Genomic DNA, 21787 nt, shown 5'->3' with positions numbered 1-21787 from the left:
GTTCCAAATTCAGAGAGAAGGATGATATTTACTGACTCCTGCAACATACAGTTTCCATAACTGCTTGATGCCTGAGTATTTTGATCTTTGATTTTGTGAATGTAATAAATGTTTTCTTTGTATTTTCTGAAAGGTTATTTACTGATAATAGCAAACCAGGGTTTTGTGTAGTTTTGTATTTGGCCAAAGGAGTCAACTATCTCACTTACTCTAGTGGTTTTCAGTTGCTAGTTGAGTTTCACATGTAAAAATCAGGAAGCCTGACTGCCTCAGTGGGTATAGCATGTGACTCTTGGGTCTCTGGGTTATATGTCTGAGCCCCATTTTGGGCACAGAGCCTTCTTTAAAAAAAAAAAAAAAAAAAAAAAAAGATGCCATCTACAAAAAACACTAACTTTATTTTTATTTTCATTTTTCTTACAATATTATTTCAACTAGAATTTCCAGGAGAATGTTAAAATAGTAGTGATATTACGTTTAGTGTAATAATAACTTCTTTATTTTAATGAGAATAGCATTCTAGATTTTTTTTTTTTTTTTAGATTTACTTATTTCCTTGAGAGTGAGCAAGAGTGCAGGGGGAGAAAGAGAAAAGGAGGGAGAGAGTGGATCTCAAGCAGACTCCTCACTGAGCGAGGAAACCCACATGGGCCTCAATCCACCATTCTGAGATCATAACCTGAGCCAAAATCAAGAACTGGATGCCCAACTGACTGAGCCACCCAGGTGCCCCTATAATTTCATTTTTAAGTATAAGGTGGGCTGTGGTTAAAATTTTTTTTTTGTAAGATTTTATTTATTTGCCAGACAGAGAGCACAAGCAGGCTCCCCGAAGAGCAGAGCCAGATGCAGGACTCGATCCCAGGATCGACACGAGCCGAAGGTAGCAGCTCAACCCACTGAGCCACCCAGCTGCCCTGGTTTAAAATTTTTTCTTAAAAAAAAAAAAAATCAAGAATGGATGTTCATTTGACACAGTGACTATGTCTTCCTATACTAATGAATTTTATTTGATTAAACTACCTGTGCATCTTTGGAATAAATCCTTTAGTTGTTTATGGTTTATTACCCTTTAACATATTATTAGATAGAACTTGACAGTATTTTGTATTAGACTTTGACACCACTCTCTCTCCAAGCAGTGTGCTTCTCTCTTCTGCACTGTCAGTCAGCATTCGGAAACAAGGCTGTAACAACGTTGTGACAGGCGTTGGGGTGGACATCCATCTGTTCTTGGGCTCAGAGACAGTCTTTTTGCATCAGAAAGCTCTATTTCCTCAGCATTTTGAAATTTCCTGTCAATGCCTTCAGATGTAACAGCTCTGGGTTTTTTTTTTTTTTTAAGATTTTATTTATTTGACAGAGATCACAAGTAGGCAGAGAGGCAGGCAGAGAGAGAGGAGGAAGCAGGCTCCCTGCTGAGCGGAGAGCCCGATGCGGGGCTCGATCCCAGGACTCTGGGATCATGACCCGAGCCGAAAGCAGAGGCTTTAACCCACTGAGCCACCCAGGCGCCCCACAGCTCTGGGTTTTATTTAGTTGTTTTTACTTTCTTCCAATTGTTTCCAAAAGACACTGGTCACTCACTTAGTCCTTCTAATGGTTCCTGAATAAACTTTGGTAATTTATGTTTTCCTTGCATAGACTGCTTAGCATGGCACTGAACACGGTAAACTGCAATAAACTTTTTAAATCTTTCTTTTTTTTTTTTTTAAAGATTTTTTTCTTTATTTATCTGACAGAGATCACAAGTAGGCAGAGAGGCAGGCAGAGAGAGAGGAGGAAGCAGGCTCCCTGCAGAGCAGAAAGCCCGATGTGGGGCTCGATCCCAGGACCCTGGGATCATGACCCGAGCCGAAGGCAGAGGCTTAACCCACTGAGCCACCCAGGTGCCCCTTTTTAAATCTTTCTATTGCAATAAAGCTCTGATTATTAGTAGATATTTCTGAATGCCCTCCTCATTGAACAGTGAGCTCTGTCTCACTCCCTGCTACATGTCCCCAGTATCTCCCAGGTGCCCCGTATGTGCTAAAAAAAAAAAATTGTGGTAAAGCCAAGAATGAGATTAAAGCCTCTTTTTCTCAGATGCCTGGGTGGCTCAGTCAGTTAAGTGACTGCCTTTGGCTCAGGTCGTGATCCCAGGTTCCTGGGACTGAGCCCCAAATCAGGGTCCTGCTCTGCGGGGGAACCTGCTTCTCCCTCTCCCTCTGCTTGCTGCTCCCCCTCCTTAGGCTCTGACAAATAAGTAAATAAAATTTAAACAAATAGGGGTTCGCTCCTGGGTGGCTCAGTGGGTTAAACCTCTGCCTTCAGCTCAGGTCATGATCCTGGGGTCCTGGGATCGAACCCCGCATTGGGCTCTCTGCTCAGCAGGGAGCCTGCTTTCCCCTCTCTCTCTCTGCCTGCCTCTCTGCCTACTTGTGATCTCTGTCTATCAAATGAATAAAAAAATCTTAAAAAAAAAATTTAAACAAATAAAGCCTCTTTTTCCTTTCCTGTTTCGCCCAATATTGACCTCTTCTTTTTCTTGATTGGACTTGCCAAAGTTTCATTTCTTTTATTACTCTCTTTCTCAAGTTACCAATTCTAGATGTTTTCATTACAAATTAATTTCAAAGCCATATTTGGAAGAAAATTAATAATCTGAAATGATTTCCTAGATAATGAAATAAATTAAGCTATTTGACTAAAGGTAGAAAAAGAACAATAAAACAAACTTTGTCGCTATCTTGGGTTTGTCCCAGGTAAAGAGCATGAAACTTTTATTTTTTTTAAGATTTTATTTGTTTGACAGAGAGAGGAGACAGAGCAAGAGAGGGAATACAAGCATGAGGAGTGGAGGAGAGGGAGAGGGAGAAGCAGGCTCCCCACTGAGCAAGGAGCCTGATTTGGGGCTCCATCCCAGAACCCTGGGATCACGACCTGAGCCAAAGGCAGATGCCTAATGAATGAGCGTCCCGAAACTTTTTTCTTTTTTAAAGATTTTATTTATTTATTTGACAGAGAGAGAGATCACAAGTAGGCAGAGAGGCAGGCAGAGAGAGGGGGAAGCAGGCTCACCACCCAGTAGAGAGCCCGCCCGATGCGGGGCTCAATCCCAGGACCCTGAGATCATGACCTGAGCTGAAGGCAGAGTATTAACCCAATGAGTCACCCAGGCGCCCCATCGAAACTTTTTAATTCAATCTTCATTTTGTCTTGATTCAGTGGGAAACTTATTCCACTGATATTTACCATCACAGCTGACACATTTCTTTCTGCTTTTATCTACTTTACATTCTAATACTGCAATGCTTCTCCCTTTGTTGTACGTATTGTGTTTTGTTTGCCTTCACTGCCTCCGAGCATCTACAAGATACACTTCTTGTTTTTAATTTGACTAGTATACCCTTTGTTCATTACTTTCTTTAAATTTATTTATTTATTTATTTATTTATTTGAGGGGCACCTGGGTGGCTAAATGGGTTAAAGCCTCTGCTCTGCTCTGCTCTCAGGATCCTAGGATCGAGCCCCGCATCGGGCTCTCTGCTCAGAGGGGAACCTGCTTCCTCTTCTCTATCTGCCTGCCTCTCTGCCTACTTGCGATCTCTGTCTGTTAAATAAATAAATAAAATGTTTTAAAAAAAGAAATATTTGAGAGAGACAGAAAGAATGGGGGGGTGTGGTGGGGGAGGAGGAAAGACTCTCCAGCAGACTAACCCCCTGAGGGCAGAGCCCATAGTGGGGCTGAATCTCATGATCCCAGGGTTCACGACCTAAGCTGAAACCAAGAGTCTGACACGTAACCGACTAAGTCACCCAGGTGCCCCTGTTCATTGCTTTTTAAACTCTTGAATCTATTTCTCTAATTATCACATTTTTTTCACCATTTTCATCTCACTGTACATTTTCCTCTGGATTCAGAGAGCTCTACTACTACATGGTATTGATTAGGTTAATCGTAGAATCCATTAGGCCCTTTAAAGATTATGCTGGAAACTTAATTCTGCTATTGCATTTGTTTCCTTATACCTATTTGTTACCTCAGCCAGTCCCATATTTATCTCCTCCCCCTTCTTGGTCAGCTTCCTTTTGATCTCGGTCTATTGCTTCTCATCTGATTTTTTTCTTTCCATCTCAGGTTTCATAAAATACATATCTTCTTGATTTAGGAGTGGGGGGGTGGGGGGAGATGCTGCCTTTAAAAAAAAAAAAAAATCACTTCTTTTTTCCAGCAGTATTCCAAGGAAGAAATGATAAGAACTGAACTAAGCCACGAGCAATGGGATGGAAGGGAAGGGAGAAGCTAGGAGAACGATTAAGGGACAGCAATAAATGAAGATGCAGAAAAAACCAAATCCAGACAGCCAGCAGAGCCTACAGACTCCAAGCATATGTCCATGAGGAGTTTTAAGTGTCCCCGGAGCTCACCTGCCACAAAACAAGGGCAAGACCACAACAGCCCCTACTCCTCACTCCACACACACACACACCTTCCTGCAAAGACCCTCACCAGAGCCTCTGAGCTGGCCATTATCATGTTCATCCTACAGATAAAGAACGGAGTTCAGAAAAGTTAAACTGCTTCCAGAGCTAGAATTCTGGTCTGTGGAACCCAGCTTCCAGAGCAACCATGGAACACTGAGGACAGGGTTACCCAGCCTGTGAGAAGACAGATGACAGGAACTCAAGCCACCCTGCTATGTCCATCATCAAGTTGGGGGCGACAACAAGAATACATCTGACAGAATGGAAAATGAAGAGGAGCAGGTCATTTAAAGCTACATGATATAGAACAGAGAACACACATGGCCTCAAAAATGAGGGAATGAGAACCTTGGTGGGCACTGGGCTATGACACTCCCAAGTTTCCCGGAACATCCCTGACAGGTGCTGGCTATCTTGGCATAATTATTAATAATGTCCCCATCTGGACGATAAATTCTCTGGTCCCCCTAGCAATGCTCCACATGTGAAACATGCTCACCTGTTTTCACATGTTAATCTGTATGATTTTCCACAGGCCTACTGAACAGCGCTGTTTCAGAAATTTGATGAAAGGGGCACCTGGTGGCTCCCTCGGTTAAGTGGCTGCCTTCAACGCAGGTTATGATCTCAAGGTCCTGGGATCAGTACCGCATAGGGCTGCCTGGTCAGTGGGAAGTCGGCTTCTCCCTCTGCCCCTCCCCTTGCTCCTGTGTGCACTCTCTCGAATAAATAAAATCTTTAAAGGGGCACCTGGGTGACTCAGATGGTTAAGAATCTCCCTTCAGCTTGGGTCATGATCTTCAGATCCTGGGATGGCCCCCACTGGGTTCCCTGCTCAGTGGGGAGTCTGCTTCTCCCTCTGCCTCTCCCTCCTACCCGCTTCCACACACACACACACACACTCTCTCTCTCTCTCTCAAATGAATAATGAATAAAATCTTTAAAAATAAATAAATCTTTTTTAAAAAGAAAAGAAATTTGACAAAAGCTAAAAACTCCCACTTCAGAAAAATTACGTTTTAAGTGTAGAACGTTGGACACAAATTTGATTATGTTTATTCCTTTTAACAGAGCAGCTCCATCTCTGGGAATTTATCCTACAGACAGGCAAGCGCAAGGGCAAAGGTAGGTACAAGGACATTTCTGATGGCACTGTTTTAAATAGCAAGTCCTCAGAAACACCCTAAAATCCATCAGTAGGGAATGAGTCAAATAACCTGGGGGAGGGGGGTGGGGATCTGCCTCCCCCCACCCAAGATTTTATTTATTTATTTGACAGAGAGATCACAAGTAGGCAGAGAGGCAATCAGAGAGAGAGGAGGAAGTAGGCTCCCCGCCAAGCAGAGAGCCCGATGTGGGGCTTGATCCCAGGACCCTAAGATCATGACCTGAGCTGAAGGCAGAGGCTTAACCCACTGAGCCACCCAAGCACCCCTGCACCAAGCTTCCTCTTAAAATAGGCAGCAGTCTTCCTGCGCCTCCTCTGTGGCGCCCCCCCCACTCCCCTGCCCCGTGCCCCCAACTCAGCAAGGTCCCAGGGGAGGAAGAGACACGAGCTTGCTCACAGGAGGAGGCTAAATAATGAATTGTAAGTGTGTGTTTTCTTTGGCCAGGGCAGTCTGGCCAAGCACTGGGGGCTGCTGGGCAAACATTTTTCATATTTTAGTAGCTGGCCTATGCCCAAAACAGTCAGAAGTTAAGTAAGCTTTGAATGAGCTGCGTCTATCCTCTCCCCCGCCCCAAGAATTCTTAATGAGGTTCTAAGGCAGCGGCCTCCAGCAAACCGATCCTGTTGCCTTAAATATCACTGGCCCTTCACTACTTTTAATGAATGCAAATGATTCAGCAACAAAACACTTAGCCTGGAGTGAAATCCGTCTTTGTGTGGCTGGTTTCACCGGCTTACAGCCCAGCTCAGGCAGGGCCCTACCGGGCAGCGGCCCAGCAGAACCTGAGGTGCCCAGGCTAGCCCAGGCAGACCCCCACACACCAAGGGCAGCAGGCGCCGAAGGCAGGAAGTGCTCAGCAGGAGAGAAGACCCCTCCCTCACCAACCCCCTCCACTCACCACCCCGGCCACCATTTGCAGACCCTCACAACTCCACCTCTTTACAACTCTGGCTGCAGGGCAGAGGAAAGTGTGAGTGGAAAAACAAAAGGTATCTCTTTGATCTAATCAAAGGGGTTGGTCCCGGGCACCTCAAAGGCCTGTCCGGTCACATACATCCTGCATTCAAGGCCATTACACTCTGACACGCCCACCCCCACCGCCTCCTCACCTGATGCCAGATACCTGAGGAACAGAGCAACCAAGATCCTGAAAAGTTCACTTGGACCCATGCCCTCCTTCACCAACTTCATGGCAGCAACAAAAACAGGGAGTGTAAATAACCCAATTTACACCCTGTTTTCAGAGTTCTCTTTTTGGCCTCAGGAACTGAAAGCAATTTGTCAGGAGTCTAAGAGCAACCTTCCGCTAATTCACTTCCAACATGGGCTCAGGGGGATTTGCCCTTCCCATCGGCCTGATCATATACCCCATCAACACCTCTCCCTGGGGCTGGGGCAGCAGCCTGGACCAGAACAAGCAGCTGTTAACGCCACAGCCATCACCCCGGAGGCCAGCAACTGTCAAGAGACCCCCAGAAGTCCATCCAAGTCCTCTCTAGGTTGTTCTGGTCGTGGACATAAATAAGGAATAGGGGATGTTAGACCCAAACTGACCAAAATCAGGAGCACTGAGGGCCCACAGGTATCTCTCTGGGTGCCCGAGATATAAAAAGGGCTTCAAAGTCTTTGCTGACCTGGTTTGAAAAGCACCACTCCCTCTTTTCAATCCTCACAGGACAGAGAAGCCGACAAGACTGGCTTCCCCAGAAGAACACTTCACACTGGGCTTTAGCGGGCCTCCCAAATAATTTCTATATTCTCAAAAAATGCCCTTTTTGAGGATTTAAATACCACTACATCAAAGGCTTTTAGGAGAAGAGCACTGGAATTTCCTTAACCTCAAAACCATTCTTCCTGATTGTTCAAGACACATCTGCCACAATACCTTATTCTTCTTCAAGACACTGCCAAGGAAGCCAAAGGAAGCCAACGGAAGCAAAAAAAGGCATTCACTTCATACAGGAGCTGCGTCTCCTAGACCCTGGCTGGGCCTTCTAAGTTCTTGCCTTCCAAAAGTGATCCATTAATCAGACCCTATCCTAGCTGGGCACACCTATCGAGGGTTAAAATTCTAGACAACAACACAGAAAGAATGTATTTTGAAACCCCTATGAGGCAGAAGTAAACATCTGGAAGGCTTACACAGCAATCCATTTTTTAAAAAGGAAATAAAAAAGTTTTGCTCTTCACTTTCACTAATGCATATGAAAGAGATCTCTTCCTCTGTCTACCATCTAAACCCCAACTCTGCAGTTAATCCATCCTACCATCAGATAAACCAGAACTCAAGCAAATGATGAACTCCCCAGCCTTTGGGCCACTCTAGTCCTGGGGGTGGGGGAGGAAGGTGCTCTCAAGCAAACGCCTAGATAGCACAAAGCAGAAAGAATGGCACCAGTTGTCTCCACAAAACTTGGCTCCAACCCACACCACTGCACAGCCTGGGAGGAAAAGGAAATGCTACCAGCTCCTGTCTGTCTCCTGCCTGCCCCCACTCACGGTTCCATCCTCCGAGTGCCTGGCATTTTCTGGGTCCCCCTTCTTTGGTGCTTCTCTGCATCTTGCCTTGTTAATTACTCTCTTCTGGTTCTGTCTTGATGTGCCTACCAGACAATCCATTCCTGGAATGAGTCTCTAGCCTCCCCCAGGAATAGCGCAGCTTGTCAAAGTGGAGACTGTACCATTAGAAAAGGATTTTCTTTCCATAATTGTCTGTCTGCCCTCCTAGGGACATCCGCCTCCTTTTCTAGACATCTCTTGCCTTCTGAAGACTTACAGTGCCTCCCCCCACCCTCTCACATACTCAACCCTAGCATGATGCCTGGTGCCTTAAGCATCATTTGTTATTCATGTGCCACACTAAAAAGGAGACAGTTTCTACTGAAAGTTACTGGTGGATGGCAAACAAAAGCAGACCTGTAAATAAATCACCCTCGTAGGATAACTATCTTTTATGATTCACTCTAGGACAGTCTAAGTCCTTCTCATACACTGAATTTCAAAGGTGTCACCAATTTTAAGATGCACTGTTATCTGTGTTCCGCTAAAAGGAGATGGTCCCGGTTAAACTAAGACACAATACGACATAATTGATTATGTTACCACCAGTCTTTAAAGGTGTGAAACTGGAAAAAAGAAAAAAAAAAAGAGCACCTTAGAGATGATGAAAGACAGACAGTACTGTCTCACAGAATCCTTACAAGCACCCTAATGGGGTTGGTATTATGACCCTCACCTTACAAAAGGGAAACTGAGGCTCAGTGAGGTGAACTGTCTAGGGTCCCTCGGTGAACAAGTTGTGAAGCCAGAACTCCATTCCTAAACAGAGTTCTTTCTTTCTTTTTTTTATTTGACAGAGACACAGCAAAAGCAGGAGGCAGGAGGAGTGGGAGAGGGAGAAGCAGGCTGCTCGCTGAGCGGGGCTCATTCCCAGAACCCAGGGATCATGACCTGAGCCAAAGGCTGATGCTCAAGGACTGAGCCACCCAGGCACCCCATCCTAAACAGATTTCTGAATTTCCCTGGCCCAGGCAGGTGGCACCCCCAGGCCTAGGGTAGATCAACCCCAGCTAAGCTGCCCCATCAAAGGCAAATAACCCTTGCTTGGCTGATTGCTAAAATCAGGGTCTTTCTGCAATTGCTCCTTACAGATCTACTTCCAGAAACAACAACAAAAGGAAAACAGGTTTTCCTAGCTCCTTCCTCACAAAACTGGCTGGAAGTGAAGGGGGACCTCGCAGCCAACTTGTTATATATAAAGCACATTTAATGAGCCTTTCAAGCTGCGGGGGTGGGAAAGGCAGGGTTCACTGGAAATCTGATACTTTGGCAGCAGAACGAGAGGGACAAGGCCCTTAGCATCAGCCCCAGGGGGATAAACACCATCTCAAACCTCTTTGTCTGCCAGAAGGAGATACTTCCTGGGGGGGGGGGGGGGGGCAGGAGGCAGCAAAGCTTTTTATGACAAAGCCCACCTAACAACAACCCTCTACCAGAGACCTGGCTGGGGTCTTTGTACAACCCACCTAACCATAAACCCTCTGTCCTTTCCCAAACCTGCTGGGGTCCCTCTACCCGCAAATACCTGTGACGGCCATAAACGCCCTTAAACAGCCCCCGTTTACTGCCCAGCCTGCCTGCTGCTAAATGAGGGCATTTGTTTCAAATTTGCAAATACCGAAAGCAGTGGAAACCTAAGTCCACTCCTAAAATGAAATGTTCTGCATTCCTCCGGGCCTGAAGCACCGCGCTTCAAAAGCTGCAAGGGGCCCTGGCTGTTTACTCACTGGTGGGGATGTTGGGAGAAGTATTTCCCTGCTCCCCGAGAAGGTTCCTTTGATCTGGGCTGGGTGGGAAGGGGACAGAGAGGTGCCACCCAGGCTCAGGCCCGGCTGGCCCACGCTTGCTGGACTCCTTTTTGGATCTGCCCGCAGCAGCCTTGGGGGGCCTGGGAAAGTGAGTCTCACTGTCTCACTGGGAGGCTCAAGGAGAGACAGAACAGGCCAGCTCAGCAGGACCTCTCAGACCAGGTTCAAGAGGCCCTGGAAACAAAAGAAAAGTTAAGAGTTGAAAAAGATACACAAGGCCAGAGAAGCACCCCAGCCCCTTACCCAGAAACGAAGTGGCCCACTCGCCACCCCCTTTCCCTGCACCCCACCAACAAACTCAGGACACTACTTCCAAGCAGGGTGAGATGTTTATTAAATAAAAGCCCTTTGTTTCAAGGAGTCTTCAGAAGGGGGGGGGAGTGGTGGGAGGTGGTGGTAAAGAGAAGACAGAGATCCTCCTCCAGGCCCCCTGGGGCTGTTCCCGGGCTCAGCCACCCCTCCTCCCAGGGAAGCTCCTCCTGCAGGAGGCCCGGACCCCTGCGGTGGAGGAGGAGCCCGGATCACAGGCCAGATCACAGGCCGACCACAAGCACAAAGCTGCTAGCAAGCTGGGCATTTTTTAAATTGGTCAGTTTAACAACTGGGTAATCTGCTAAATTAACCAAATAGATAGAATGGTTTGGTCTTTGTAGCTGGAGCTATAAGACCAACAACAAATCTTCTCCGCCCGCCCACCCACCCCCCTTTCCCAGGGCTGCAAGACAACCATTTTCTTTGTTTGTGATTTGTTTTGTTTTTCGGGTAGCTGGAAATGAACTTGGGATCTCAAACTCGATCCTTGCACATCTCTGTAAGGACCTGCTGACCTGAAGAATCCTTTCCTCTCTCTCTCTCTCTCTCTCTTTTTTCCCCCCTTTTAAACAGATGAGCTATAAGAGAATCAGAACACCAAAGTATCACTTTGTACCCTTCAGCAATGGAACTCAGGTTCCCAAGCTGGAACCTGAGAGCTTTGAAAGCAGAAGAACAAAATTCGGCAGGACAGCCAAGAGGGTTAGCAGCTTCCGCCAAAGGGAGATCTAGCCGGCACCCAAACACGGACGTGTCCCAGAACATCAGAGGTCACTGTCCGAGCAATTCTGAAACCTCTTGGGAATTAAAAGACTTGCCTCCAAAATCAGAAACAGAAGGGAAACCTAGGTCTACCATGTCCCTACCAAGTGTGGGCACACCCATCACCACAACAGTGGTTAGTGGCAGCACCTCTGTTAACCACGGCAGCGACAACTCTCTTTACCACCTACGTGGTCTCCAGCACAGCATCGCTGGGTGTACACCTCCCTGCAGGCACACGGGTCTGGTATGAGGCAGCACCCCTGCAAGCCAGAGCCTGCAACTACCCTCGACCTTCCAGAAGCACCAGGAGGGAGAAACCGAGGCCTCGGCTCAAATCGTGTTCTGGACTTCTAGATTACACAGTTTTACCGTGACTTAAAAACTCTAGGATGGACACAGACCTCTGAACGGGCCACCTAAAACCTTAACCGTGCTGTTTTCTTTAAAAAGAGGGAGAAAATTTGGCAATCTTGAACACAATGGGGCAAAAGGTCTCTCCATGCGAAGTTACTGAACTGCTCACTCCTTAGGTAGAAAGAGCGAAGGCTCCTCCACCCTCTAACAGGATTGCCCCTAAACCCACACAGTGGTCGCGTCTGCCAAGCCCACTCCCCGGCATACACCGCACTCCGGGCCCCGTGTGTGTGGCACTTCACAGCCCCTAGACAGACAAGAACACAGAATCAGCTCTCCCACCTACCAGCCCTGCAGTCCTGACAGGATCTTACTCCATACCTCAGGTGCTCTACTTGCCAAATGCCTCCCCTCCCTTCACCTTCCCCCCACCCGGAAACCACCCATCTTCCTCCTGCCTGCCTCTGAGCCACACTACAGGATCAAATGTCAGTGTGAGTGAAAGCGTTCTGTCAACTGCCACTGGGGGTACACTTGTTGGGGTTACAGAGGAGGCCCTCCCAAAGCACCCCTAGCCCCTTCTCCCCGCTTGAAGCCTATCTTCTGTTGTTCTTGCTTCTGTGCAAAGGAAGAGGTGATCCTTGCCAAAGCACTAATTCCTTGAGTACTTGAGGAATAACCAGGTAAGTTTCTGTCTTCTTCTTTTTTTTTTTTTTTTAAGATTTTATTTATTCATTTGTCAGAGGGAGAGCGAGCAGCACCACAAGCAGGGGGAGCGGCAGAGGGAGAAGCAAACTCCCCACGGAGCCCTACTCAGGGCTCTATCTCAGGACCCTGGGATAGAACCTGAGCCAAAGGCAGATGCTTAGTGATTGAGCCACCCAGGCGCCCCATCTGCCTTCTTTGACTCAGATAAAATCTTCTTTTTGGAGGACACTTGGATGGCTCAGTCGGTTAAGCGTCTGCCTTTGGCTCGGGTCATGGTCCCAGGGTCCTGGGATCAAGTCCCGAGTAGGGCTCCCTGCTCAGTGAGGAGTTTGTTTCTCCCTCTGCCCCTCTCCCCAGCTTCTGCACTCAAGCTCCCTCATGCTCACTCTACTCTCTCAAATGAATAAATAAAATCTAAAAAACACACACACACAAACTTCTTCCCCCTCATAAGAATTCTCTCCCAAACCTTTCTAGAATTTACTCGAACTTCTCCATTCCCCCTTGCACCCAAGGAATAAAACCCTAATACCCACATCACCAGTTGATCGAGTCTAAACACATCTATGCCCACGCACTAGACACTCCAGAACAAAATACGGCCCTTAAAGTCCTCTCCCCAAAACTACAGGTGAGGAAAAGGGCCTATAAGATGTGACAGAAACAAAGCTGAAGGTTGTGAATGGCAATACTGGGTCAGTCCCCAAAGGTCACCACATTCAAGGTCTTCCAAGGTTTTAAGTCCTCAGGTTGAGGCCCAAGTGGCAGGTGGGACTTGTCCAATGTCATATGAGCAGTCTGGGGCAAATGTGGGAGCAGGGCCCGTGCCTCCTTCCCAGTGCCTCCAGACGAGAGACACCCCCCCCCCAAGGTACCCAGAACTAGAGCCCACCAAAACCCATCTTTGCTACTGAAGAGACTCTACCATCACTGCAGCATTTTTCTAAAACAGGAAAGCCTACACACTTTACCTGGGACCACTGGAGGACCCAGGTGTCCAGTGAGAAAGGCAAGCCTGGTACTTCTTAGTGAGATGTGGAAGAAACTCTGAGCAGCCTCGCTTCCCTGAAGTCTCAGCCAGGCTTCCTTATTAATTATTACATAAGGCTTTAGAAGCCTGCATGTGCAAGGCAGTAAAATCCTCCGGTGGGGGGAGGAGCCCAGAAACAGACCAAGATCCCAGCAGCTACAGACATATATACCAAGCAGGTACAGCACTGGGGCCTCAGCCTCTCGGGTTTCTCCTACAGTATGAGATGAACAGCAATGCTCCAAGGCCACCACCACAGGAGGCAGGTGAATAGTAGAGAAAATGACTCATCTAAAACATAATATTAGACTAGAGTTCACCAAAATCATCTTGGCCCATCAGCTGAGAAGCAAAGAGCCACTCATTCCAATGGGATGGCCACATATGATTGTATAGGTTGTGCACTACTCAAGATACCCAGCCAAGGTGTTAATACTGAAATATTGCCCTGTGTCCTGATGCAGGGTTGCATTCACTTGGAGGAAGGGCACCCATTTCTAATTTGCACAAAGGTACTCTATGAGCTAGCTGTTGGGACACCTCAGCCATCCCCCAAACAGACCCATTATTCTCCTCACTGCCTCACCAACAGCACCCCAGAAGGGGCAAAAAGGAGCCAGTGTATCTCCCAGAGCAGAGGCAGTGCATGCTACTGCCCACTCAGGCCTTCTTAACCACCCAGGGAGAGAGCCATCCATCCCTCACCATGCCACACCTCGGGAACCTCCCTACAGTATTGACAGAAGCTCGCACAAACTACCCAGAGTGACCGGGGAAACCCCACGGCCATCCCATGATCACAGAATCTCCTCCTCCCCTGGATATTCTAAGTCAGCCAAGGCTGCACAAAACACAGCTTACCACCCACTCCCTAGAAGAACATCGGCACGCCCAGGGAGACAGTGGCCCTGAACAAGCAGTGATCACTCTGGGAGAATCTGCTAGGACAGAGGGAGAAGAGTTCTCACCAGGAAATGCAAAGAGCTTGTGCCCACCTTTCCAAGATGTTGTTGGAATACTGAGACCCATTTAGAACATCTGTGCTCTCAAATGAGGAAACCATTTCTAAAGCTGCCAGTCCAAAATAACTCTGGCAAGCTCTTACAAACCATTCTAGAGATTGAGGACTGGAAAGAAAGGCTGATGCCCTAAAAGGAGACAAAGGGTCCGGGTAGCCTCTGGCCAAAGAGGCTACACCCCTGGGTCAACCATCTCCAGGGGGAACACGACCTTGAACTTTCCTGGGGGGTGGACAAGGGAGTGATCAGCAGCACTTGTACCTTGCAGATGAGGGAACTGAGGTTCAAAAGGTTAACTAACCAGCTCAGGGTCATAAGGCTAAGCAGCAATTAAGCCAGGTCCAGGATACAGAAAAGCAGGTGTCACGGGACCACAAATGTCTTCTCCTCCTCTATCATGCACTGGTGGGTGTGATGTTAGACAAGAGCCAGCCACGTTTTCAGACTCCTGGTCCAACGCCTTTATGTCATTCTGATCCATCACCACAGCCTACCTCTATGAGCAATTCAATTCTCTCTTCCCTCTGAAGCCCTTCCCCTCCCTGTTTGCTCCTGTGTCATGGACTTACTGTCCTACACATTCTAGAATGGTCTATTTAGCATTTTACCAAGTGGCGTCTTTTACTACACTTCATGTGATTCCCATCTCTCTGTCGTGTCTCCTTCCTGCCTCCTGCCCCAACTGAGACACTTCCCCCAGACGACACTCGCGGACGCTTTGGACTGATCCCATCCTAAACCCCTCCAGACCAACACCAACCTTTCTCAACACCACACCTCTACTTTAACGGACACAGCTCTTATGGAAACCCAGTGGTTCTCAAACCTGAACATCAGTAAGAATCTCCCGGGAAGCAATTTTGTTTTGTTCTACTTTTCTGGGAAACCATTTTAAAACTCAGTTTCCTTCTGAGCTTGAACTGCGACGGGACTGACTATTCAAAATCTGAGATAGAGGGGTGCCTGGGTGGCTCAGTGGATTAAAGCCACTGCCTTCAGCTCAGGTCATGATCCCAGGGTCCTGGGATCGAGTCCCGCATCGGGCTCTCTGCTCAGCAGGGAGCCTACTGCCTGGTCTCTCTCTCTCTGCCTGCTGCTCTGCCTGCTTGTGATGTCTGTCTGCCAAATAAATAAATAAAGTCTTAAAAAAAAAAAAATCTGAGATAGAATCTAACAAACAAGAAAGTGAAATACCTTTTCTGCCTCCTTCCCTGAGGATTCTGATGGGCAGGTCTGCAAGCCAGGCCCAGACAACTCCAATTTTAAATAGGTCCTCCAGTTACCAGCCTTTCCACAGTATTACTTGATGGTCTTTGGACTACAGATCCACATCTTCCTAACACATGACTCACAATCCCTACCCCGCAACTCAGGACCTCATTCTTAGAAATTAAAGACCCATCCAAACCAGCAAATGCATATCCTTGCTCACCAGGGTCTCAGCTGGCAGGAGCTTGGGACTGGCAGGACACCCACTCACCTGTGTATCCTTTCCCCAGAGTCTGGTGACCCCCAACCTCAGCTGCAAGAGGGGAAAGGCGCCTGCATGGGTCTGGCCTTCCAACAAAGCTTCCTCCCTGCCCCACTGCTACTTGGGCGGCTTTACTGGGAGGGAAACGGCCTAAACACAGAGAAGAGGATGGAAAAAGTGACATACTACAGAGGGTTTCCTCAAACCACGGATTAGCTGTAGCCGCTCCCATGCCAGCTCCCCACGAAGCGCCGGGGGCTCGGCAGGGCCCGGTGTGCACTCTGTGGTGAACTCGGAGAACCCCAAGACGGCACTCTCAGCTGGCCACAATGACAAAACTTCCACAGCAGCAGCAGCATCAGGGACTAGAGGACCAGGCGATTGGGGTCGGGGGCGGGGGGGGGGGGGCAGTTGCGGGGCAGAGCAAGAATCCAGGAGGGAGGCAGGCAGGGAGCTCGAAGGCAAGGTGAGCGCTAGCAAGCATGGCCCTGAGCCTGTAACCCCACCGTGTGTCTCTGCCAAGGGCAGCACCAGGGGCACATGCTACTGAGGTTAGGGACAGTAGAGAAAGTCTCAGGGAACAGACCTAGGGCACCCAGCCATGTTCAATGACCCTTTCCTCCATCAAGAAAACACCCAAGACTGAATCCCTGGCCCCAAACTGCTCTTGGCTCAAATATTAGAGTCTGAACCAGCCAACATCCATCCCAGCTGAGTCTCACAGAAGCTCCTCCGGCTTAAACACAAACTCACACACAACCTCGCTCCGAAATATAAAGTCTTCCAAAGATTTAACACCGGTAAAGCCGCTGGAGCCCAGCAGAGACATTATGAGTCAAATGTATTCCTGAAAAGTCCTCTGCTGACCAAATTTCTGCCTCACAAATCCAATTTCTCCACTGCCCTTCATTATTAAACGAGCACAGGCGCCTCGAGGAAAACCAGAGGCTCCAAGAGGAAGTGAACAAGTCACCAAAGGCTACGTACCTTCTAGAGTCCCACGTTTTTTTGCTTTTTTAAGATTTTATTTATTTATTTGACAGAGAGAGATCACAAGTAGGCAAAGAGGTAGGCAGAGAGAGAGAGAGGAGGAAGCAGGATCCCTGCCGAGCAGAAAGCCCGAAGTGGGCCTCGATCCCAGGACCCTGAGATCATGACCTGAGCCGAATGCAGAGGCTTAACCCACTGAGCCACCCAGGTGCCCTAGAGTCCCACGTTTAATGGACAAGTTTCCTGACAAAATCTAAATCAAGTTCAACCCAAAGGGAGGTGATTTTTTTTTTTTTGACACGGTGAGGCAATTTTTACATGCAGACATCACACAAAAGAGTGTATACATGAATTAAAAGTTAGTTAAGGTAAATCTTCAAATACTGTGCAAGATCTAGGGCCCCTAATTTGAAAGCTCTACCCCTCAAGTTTCTGTATAAGGAGACCAGAATTTCGGGCACCTGGGTGACTCAGATGGTTAAATATCTGCCTTTGGCTCAGGTCATGCTCTCCGGGTCCTGGGATAGAGCCTTGAATCAGGCTTCCCGCTCAGTGGGAGAGCCTGCTTCCCCTGCCCCTCCCTACTGCTCATTCTTTTTCAAATAAATAAATAAATAAAGTCTTTTAAAGAGAGAGAGAGAGGGAGAGCGCATGTGCCCAGGACTCCTGGAACTCTGAGGTGTAGTCACCTGGGTAGCTTATTCAATGCAGACTAGGTTTCTCCTTGTGCTCCCCGGGAATGTTGATGCCACTTTTCTGTGGACCTTATTTTGAGTGGCCCCTACACAGCTCACCATTTTCGAAGTGTGGCCCTCCAGGACAGGTCAGCTTCCTATGTACATGGGGTTGCCAGGCCCAGAACTCTTGGAGAAGGCCGGAAGCCCTGCCACATCAAACTCAGAAAACCACCACAATGAACAGGCAGCCCAGAAACAGGGAAGGAAGGTCTGGTCCCTTGATACAGTCACAGTAGAGCAGGCACAAGGAGGAACAACAGGCAGCCCCAACCCAGAGGAGCTAAAAGGGACACAAAAGACCCCTGACAGCAAGGAGGCAAAGGGAATGTTTACCTTTGCCTTTGATTACTCTGCCCAGTGCCCCAAAAATTTCACTCACCTTTTCAATAAACCTAGAGAAGGACCCATCATAAATGATACTGTAAGGAATTACGCAAGAGGGGAGCGCTTTAGTTAAAACTCAAATGGGACAAAAATAGGTTAGTGTCCTAAGAATGACAGAATCCGAAAGTCCTACAGGCATCTTTCTGGCAGGAGAACGGGACAGCTTTGGGGAGGAAGTGGGGCTGAGCGAGAGATGGGCCAGGCAACATATACGAAGGACTGGCTGGAGAGGAAAGAAAGGGCTGAGAAACCACGCCTATCTCAGGGGATGGTAAACTGACTCGTTGGGTAGCAATGGAAGGCTCCAGTAGGTGGAAAATATTTCCTGTTAAGAGGTGACTGTAAGGCTGGAAACATATGTGGGAAGCCCATCCCAGGAGATGGAAGAACAAGAAAAGGGCCCTGTATAGACTTTATTACATTTAATTCTTCGCACAACTCTGGGAAGTCTCTTCACAGAGGAGGCAAACTGGGAGGTCATGAAATTTGCCCAGAGCCACGGGGTCTGTCAAAGGTTGAGTTGCTCTTCTCCACAGCCTGAGCTCTTTCCACCACTCAGCCCTGCTGTGAACGCCAGGAGTGTGACTAGATCCTTCAGCAAGCCAAGTACAGAGATTATCCATGCCCTCCCTCGCACCAACGACTGAGGAAACCCACCACTGATAAAGCAACTCCCAGGTCTGAATGACAGGCTTCAGAGCCTTGAGGAATCTGCAGGACAGCGTAGCTCTTACTGTGACAAGTCAATCTCCCCAAAGATACAAGAGCCTGGAAGGAAGAACCCAGAGAGGGGGGATGGGAAGAGGAATGGGTAGTGACCACAACCAACCATGCAAACAGCTGGGGCTAAGAATCCCAGATTTCCAAAGTCAAGCCCTCTCTTCCGCCTCCACTGTATTTATGTCCACAGGAATCTCAAAGTTTGGAAAGCTACACAGCTATTTACAGCATAATTATCCAAACTTCAAAATGGTCTAACCCACAAACCAAGCTAGCCTCGGTCCCTCACTCTGGCCTTATTAACAGCAGGTCTCACTAAACTCCAGTTAATTACACAGTTAAACAATGAGATGGAAAAATCTACTGTAATCTATTAAAAAATCGTTGCCCCCTGAAGTCATGCTGTCCAGGAATGCATTGAGTCCCGGATTTCACCAGAAGACAGCAGGCGCCACGGCCTCAGCTGAAATTGCTTATAGCACAGGGACAGGTTCCACACCAGGACAGACTTGGTGGAACTGATTTAAGGCTCTCATTCAAATGTTCCTTTGTTGAACACAAGACATCTCCCCACCCCCAGCAGAGATTGCAGACTTCCAGTCCCAAACCGACAGCCTGCCCTAACCACCCCCCCCACATATACAGGACGCCCCCTCTCTCCACTTAAACACCAGTCATCGTCGTCATTGGATTAACATCGATTAACATCAGAGTTGTCTTCTCACAGAAGGAATTTAGGAATTTAGTATTTGTTGACTAACAAGGACCCAGTCTACACCAGAATTTCCACTTGACTCCAGAGCTCTAGCTCTAAACATCAGCATGAAGATAGCCATATCAGGCAACCCACTCACCCAAAGCCCAGCAGCCACCAATCCAGGAAGCCTGTGAGCTGGGGCTGCTCGTCCATATGGCAGCCCCCACCCCATCCTGGCTGCACAAAAAAACTTTCAGACTTCCTCTGGGAGCAGATGTGGGTCCTGCCACGAGCAAGAACCACCCTACACATCACGAGAAACACAGGGCAGCTCCAGAAACACCTCCTACGATTCCTGGGAACTTGTTCTTACCTCTCCTTTTAAACTAGGGCTGGGGGAGATGTTGATTCCATCACCACCAAAATCCCTCAACAGCTGCCAGCCAGGGAGATGTCAGAAAAGGCAATTCTCTACCCCCACCGGTCCTATAGACACTCTTCCAAGAAAGAGGAAAAGTGATAAGCTAGAACCAGGAGCCCTGAGCAGATTTCTCGAAAAAGGGCTGCTGCCAGGATCATCACCAAAGATTTTGTATTGTGGGTTTTTTTTTTTTTCTTTTTCTTTGGGGAGGGGGGGGGGTGTTGCATATTTCCAGTCCAGGCCATTTGTGGTGTGCAGGTAGCTTGGTGCTTTCCTGTAAAGCACTTCAACACCTCAGTGGTGACTCTCAGGTGTGACCAAGCCAGGAAATAAAGGCGGGGGATGGCGGGGGGGGCGGGGGGGTGTCGGGTCCTGTCTGCCCCGTAGATACAAGCCACACCCTCATCAAAACGCCAAGGCCCTCCAATAAAGCGCAGAATGAACTCTTTTTGCCTTTCTGCCCGCAGAATGAGAGATTTTCCTTCCTCCGTGAGGAGAGACAGGATGGAAATCCAGGAAGGAGCAGAACCAACCCCGTCCGCACCTTTGCAGGCCGGCCATGCCCGATTTTGGCAGCGGCCTTCACACATTAGTCACCACGACAGCCTCGGACTCCCTGCTCCCCAGATTCGACCCGGCTGGGAGTGGGCTCCGGGCTTGGGGCTCCGGGCTCAGGCCCAAGAGCTGGAGGAGACGGGGCGGGCCCTATTTCTTCCTTTCTCCTGTCCGCACTAGCAGGGTCATCAGGGTCCCAGCCTGGCTCGGGAACTTGGAGAAGGGAAGCCGGGAGCGTCTGGCCGGCGTAGGTAACAAAGCTCCGCGCTCGGCGCGGCGCAGGTCGATCCCGCATCCGGCCCCAGGCCGGCTTCCTTCACCTAGGCAGAGACTGCTGGAGGGACTCCGTGCCCCCACCAGCCACCGCATCGCGCTCCCCTAAAGTAGGAACAGAGTCGTTTCCCTCCCGAAAAGAAACTCCCCAGCGGAGCCCGGGAGCCAGCAACTCCCGGCAGTTCCCGAGCAAACTCTCCGCTCCGACAGAGAAACTCCGTGGCGGGTAGAAACGCGTCCTCGCTAGCGCCAAGGGAGAGGGGCCCGGGCGAATCCAAGGGGGCGAGTCCGCGGGAGCTTCGCCACCCCGGGCGCCGGGACTTCGCGCCTGCCGCCAGCCTCTCCACCACTCCAGGGTGTCTCGCCCGGCCCAGCTGCCCAAAGCCACCTCCTCGTGCCCCCTTTTGCCCGCGGGGCTCCCGCGCTCCCCGAGCCCCGTCCCCGCAGCTCGCCGCGACTCACCGCCCAGCAGCGGCAACAGCAGGACGCTGAGCAGGGGCAGCCGGCGGAGATTGCTCGGGATTCCCGGCGCAGCTGCCATCGCGGCAGGCTCGGGAGGAGGACCCGGCCGGCGCTCGGCGGGCGTTCGAACTGCGCTCCGCGGCGGACCCGGGAGGCCGAGCGCACCGGAGGGCGGGCGCCGCTGCAGCAGCCGCAGCCAGAGCCCGAGCCCGAGGCGTCCCGAGCCGGACCCGCGCGCCGCTGGTACCTCCAAGGCCTCGCGCGCCGCCGCCACCGTCGCTGCCGCCGCCGTCGCCGCCGCTGCCAGGCCCCGCCCCGCGACGCCCCCTCCCCGCCGGCCGCCGCGCGGCGCCCCGCCCCTTCGACGCCCCCTCCCCGTCGTGGCGGGGAGGAGCTCGCAGTAGGGGGAGGGGTCTGGAGATGGGTAGGGGACATAGGGAGGGAGGCCCTGGGGATTGTGGGGACCTGAGCAAGGTAGGGCAGCATAGGCAGTGCCTACCGTCCATTCTGCAGGGACTTGGGGAACCAAAGTGACTTTAGTGGCCTCTGCGGAGGATGGTTCTGAGCCTTCCCGGGGGCTCTGGGCAACTGTTCCCCCCAAATTCTCTGGGTAGAAAGGGGAAAAGGTGGGCTCTGGCTCACGTCTCAACGACCTAAAATCCTGAGGGAGACCTAGAACAGAAGGGTGTCCTTGATGTCCCCCAAGCAAAGTAACCTGGAGTTACTGAAGAACCCCAGGAGAGATACAGCCTGGAGAAGTGAGGGACCGGTGCATGGCTGGGGTCTGGTTTGGCTCTGGACCAATCTGAACCCAAAGGTAGAAACAGACTGGGCTCTGAATGCCTGGCTGAAGGCTGTTAAACTGACAAATTTATCCCAAGTCCAT

At 49.6% G+C, this 21787-nt stretch overlaps 1 protein-coding gene across 2 annotated transcripts in view; it reads right to left on the bottom strand.

Moving 5' to 3' along the window:
* PTK7 (protein tyrosine kinase 7 (inactive)) overlaps positions 1 to 21201 on the bottom strand; it is a 65868-nt gene extending 44667 nt beyond the window's left edge. The window contains exon 1 of one of the 2 annotated variants that reach the window (XM_059178008.1): positions 20902 to 21201. In XM_059178008.1, the coding sequence (XP_059033991.1) occupies positions 20902 to 20980 (79 nt within the window). In that variant the 5' untranslated portion in view covers positions 20981 to 21201. Of the gene's footprint in view, positions 1 to 6745; positions 6843 to 20901 lie in introns of those variants that run through there. The other variant, XM_059178009.1, reaches the window with a different exon arrangement.
* Between the last annotated feature and the right edge of the window lie 586 nt (positions 21202 to 21787).

This window comes from Mustela lutreola, chromosome 6, assembly GCF_030435805.1.
Source record: "Mustela lutreola isolate mMusLut2 chromosome 6, mMusLut2.pri, whole genome shotgun sequence".
Lineage (NCBI taxonomy): Eukaryota > Metazoa > Chordata > Mammalia > Carnivora > Mustelidae > Mustela > Mustela lutreola.
The sequence above is the reverse complement of the archived record's forward strand: the minus strand, read 5'-3'. Positions and strand labels throughout refer to the sequence as shown.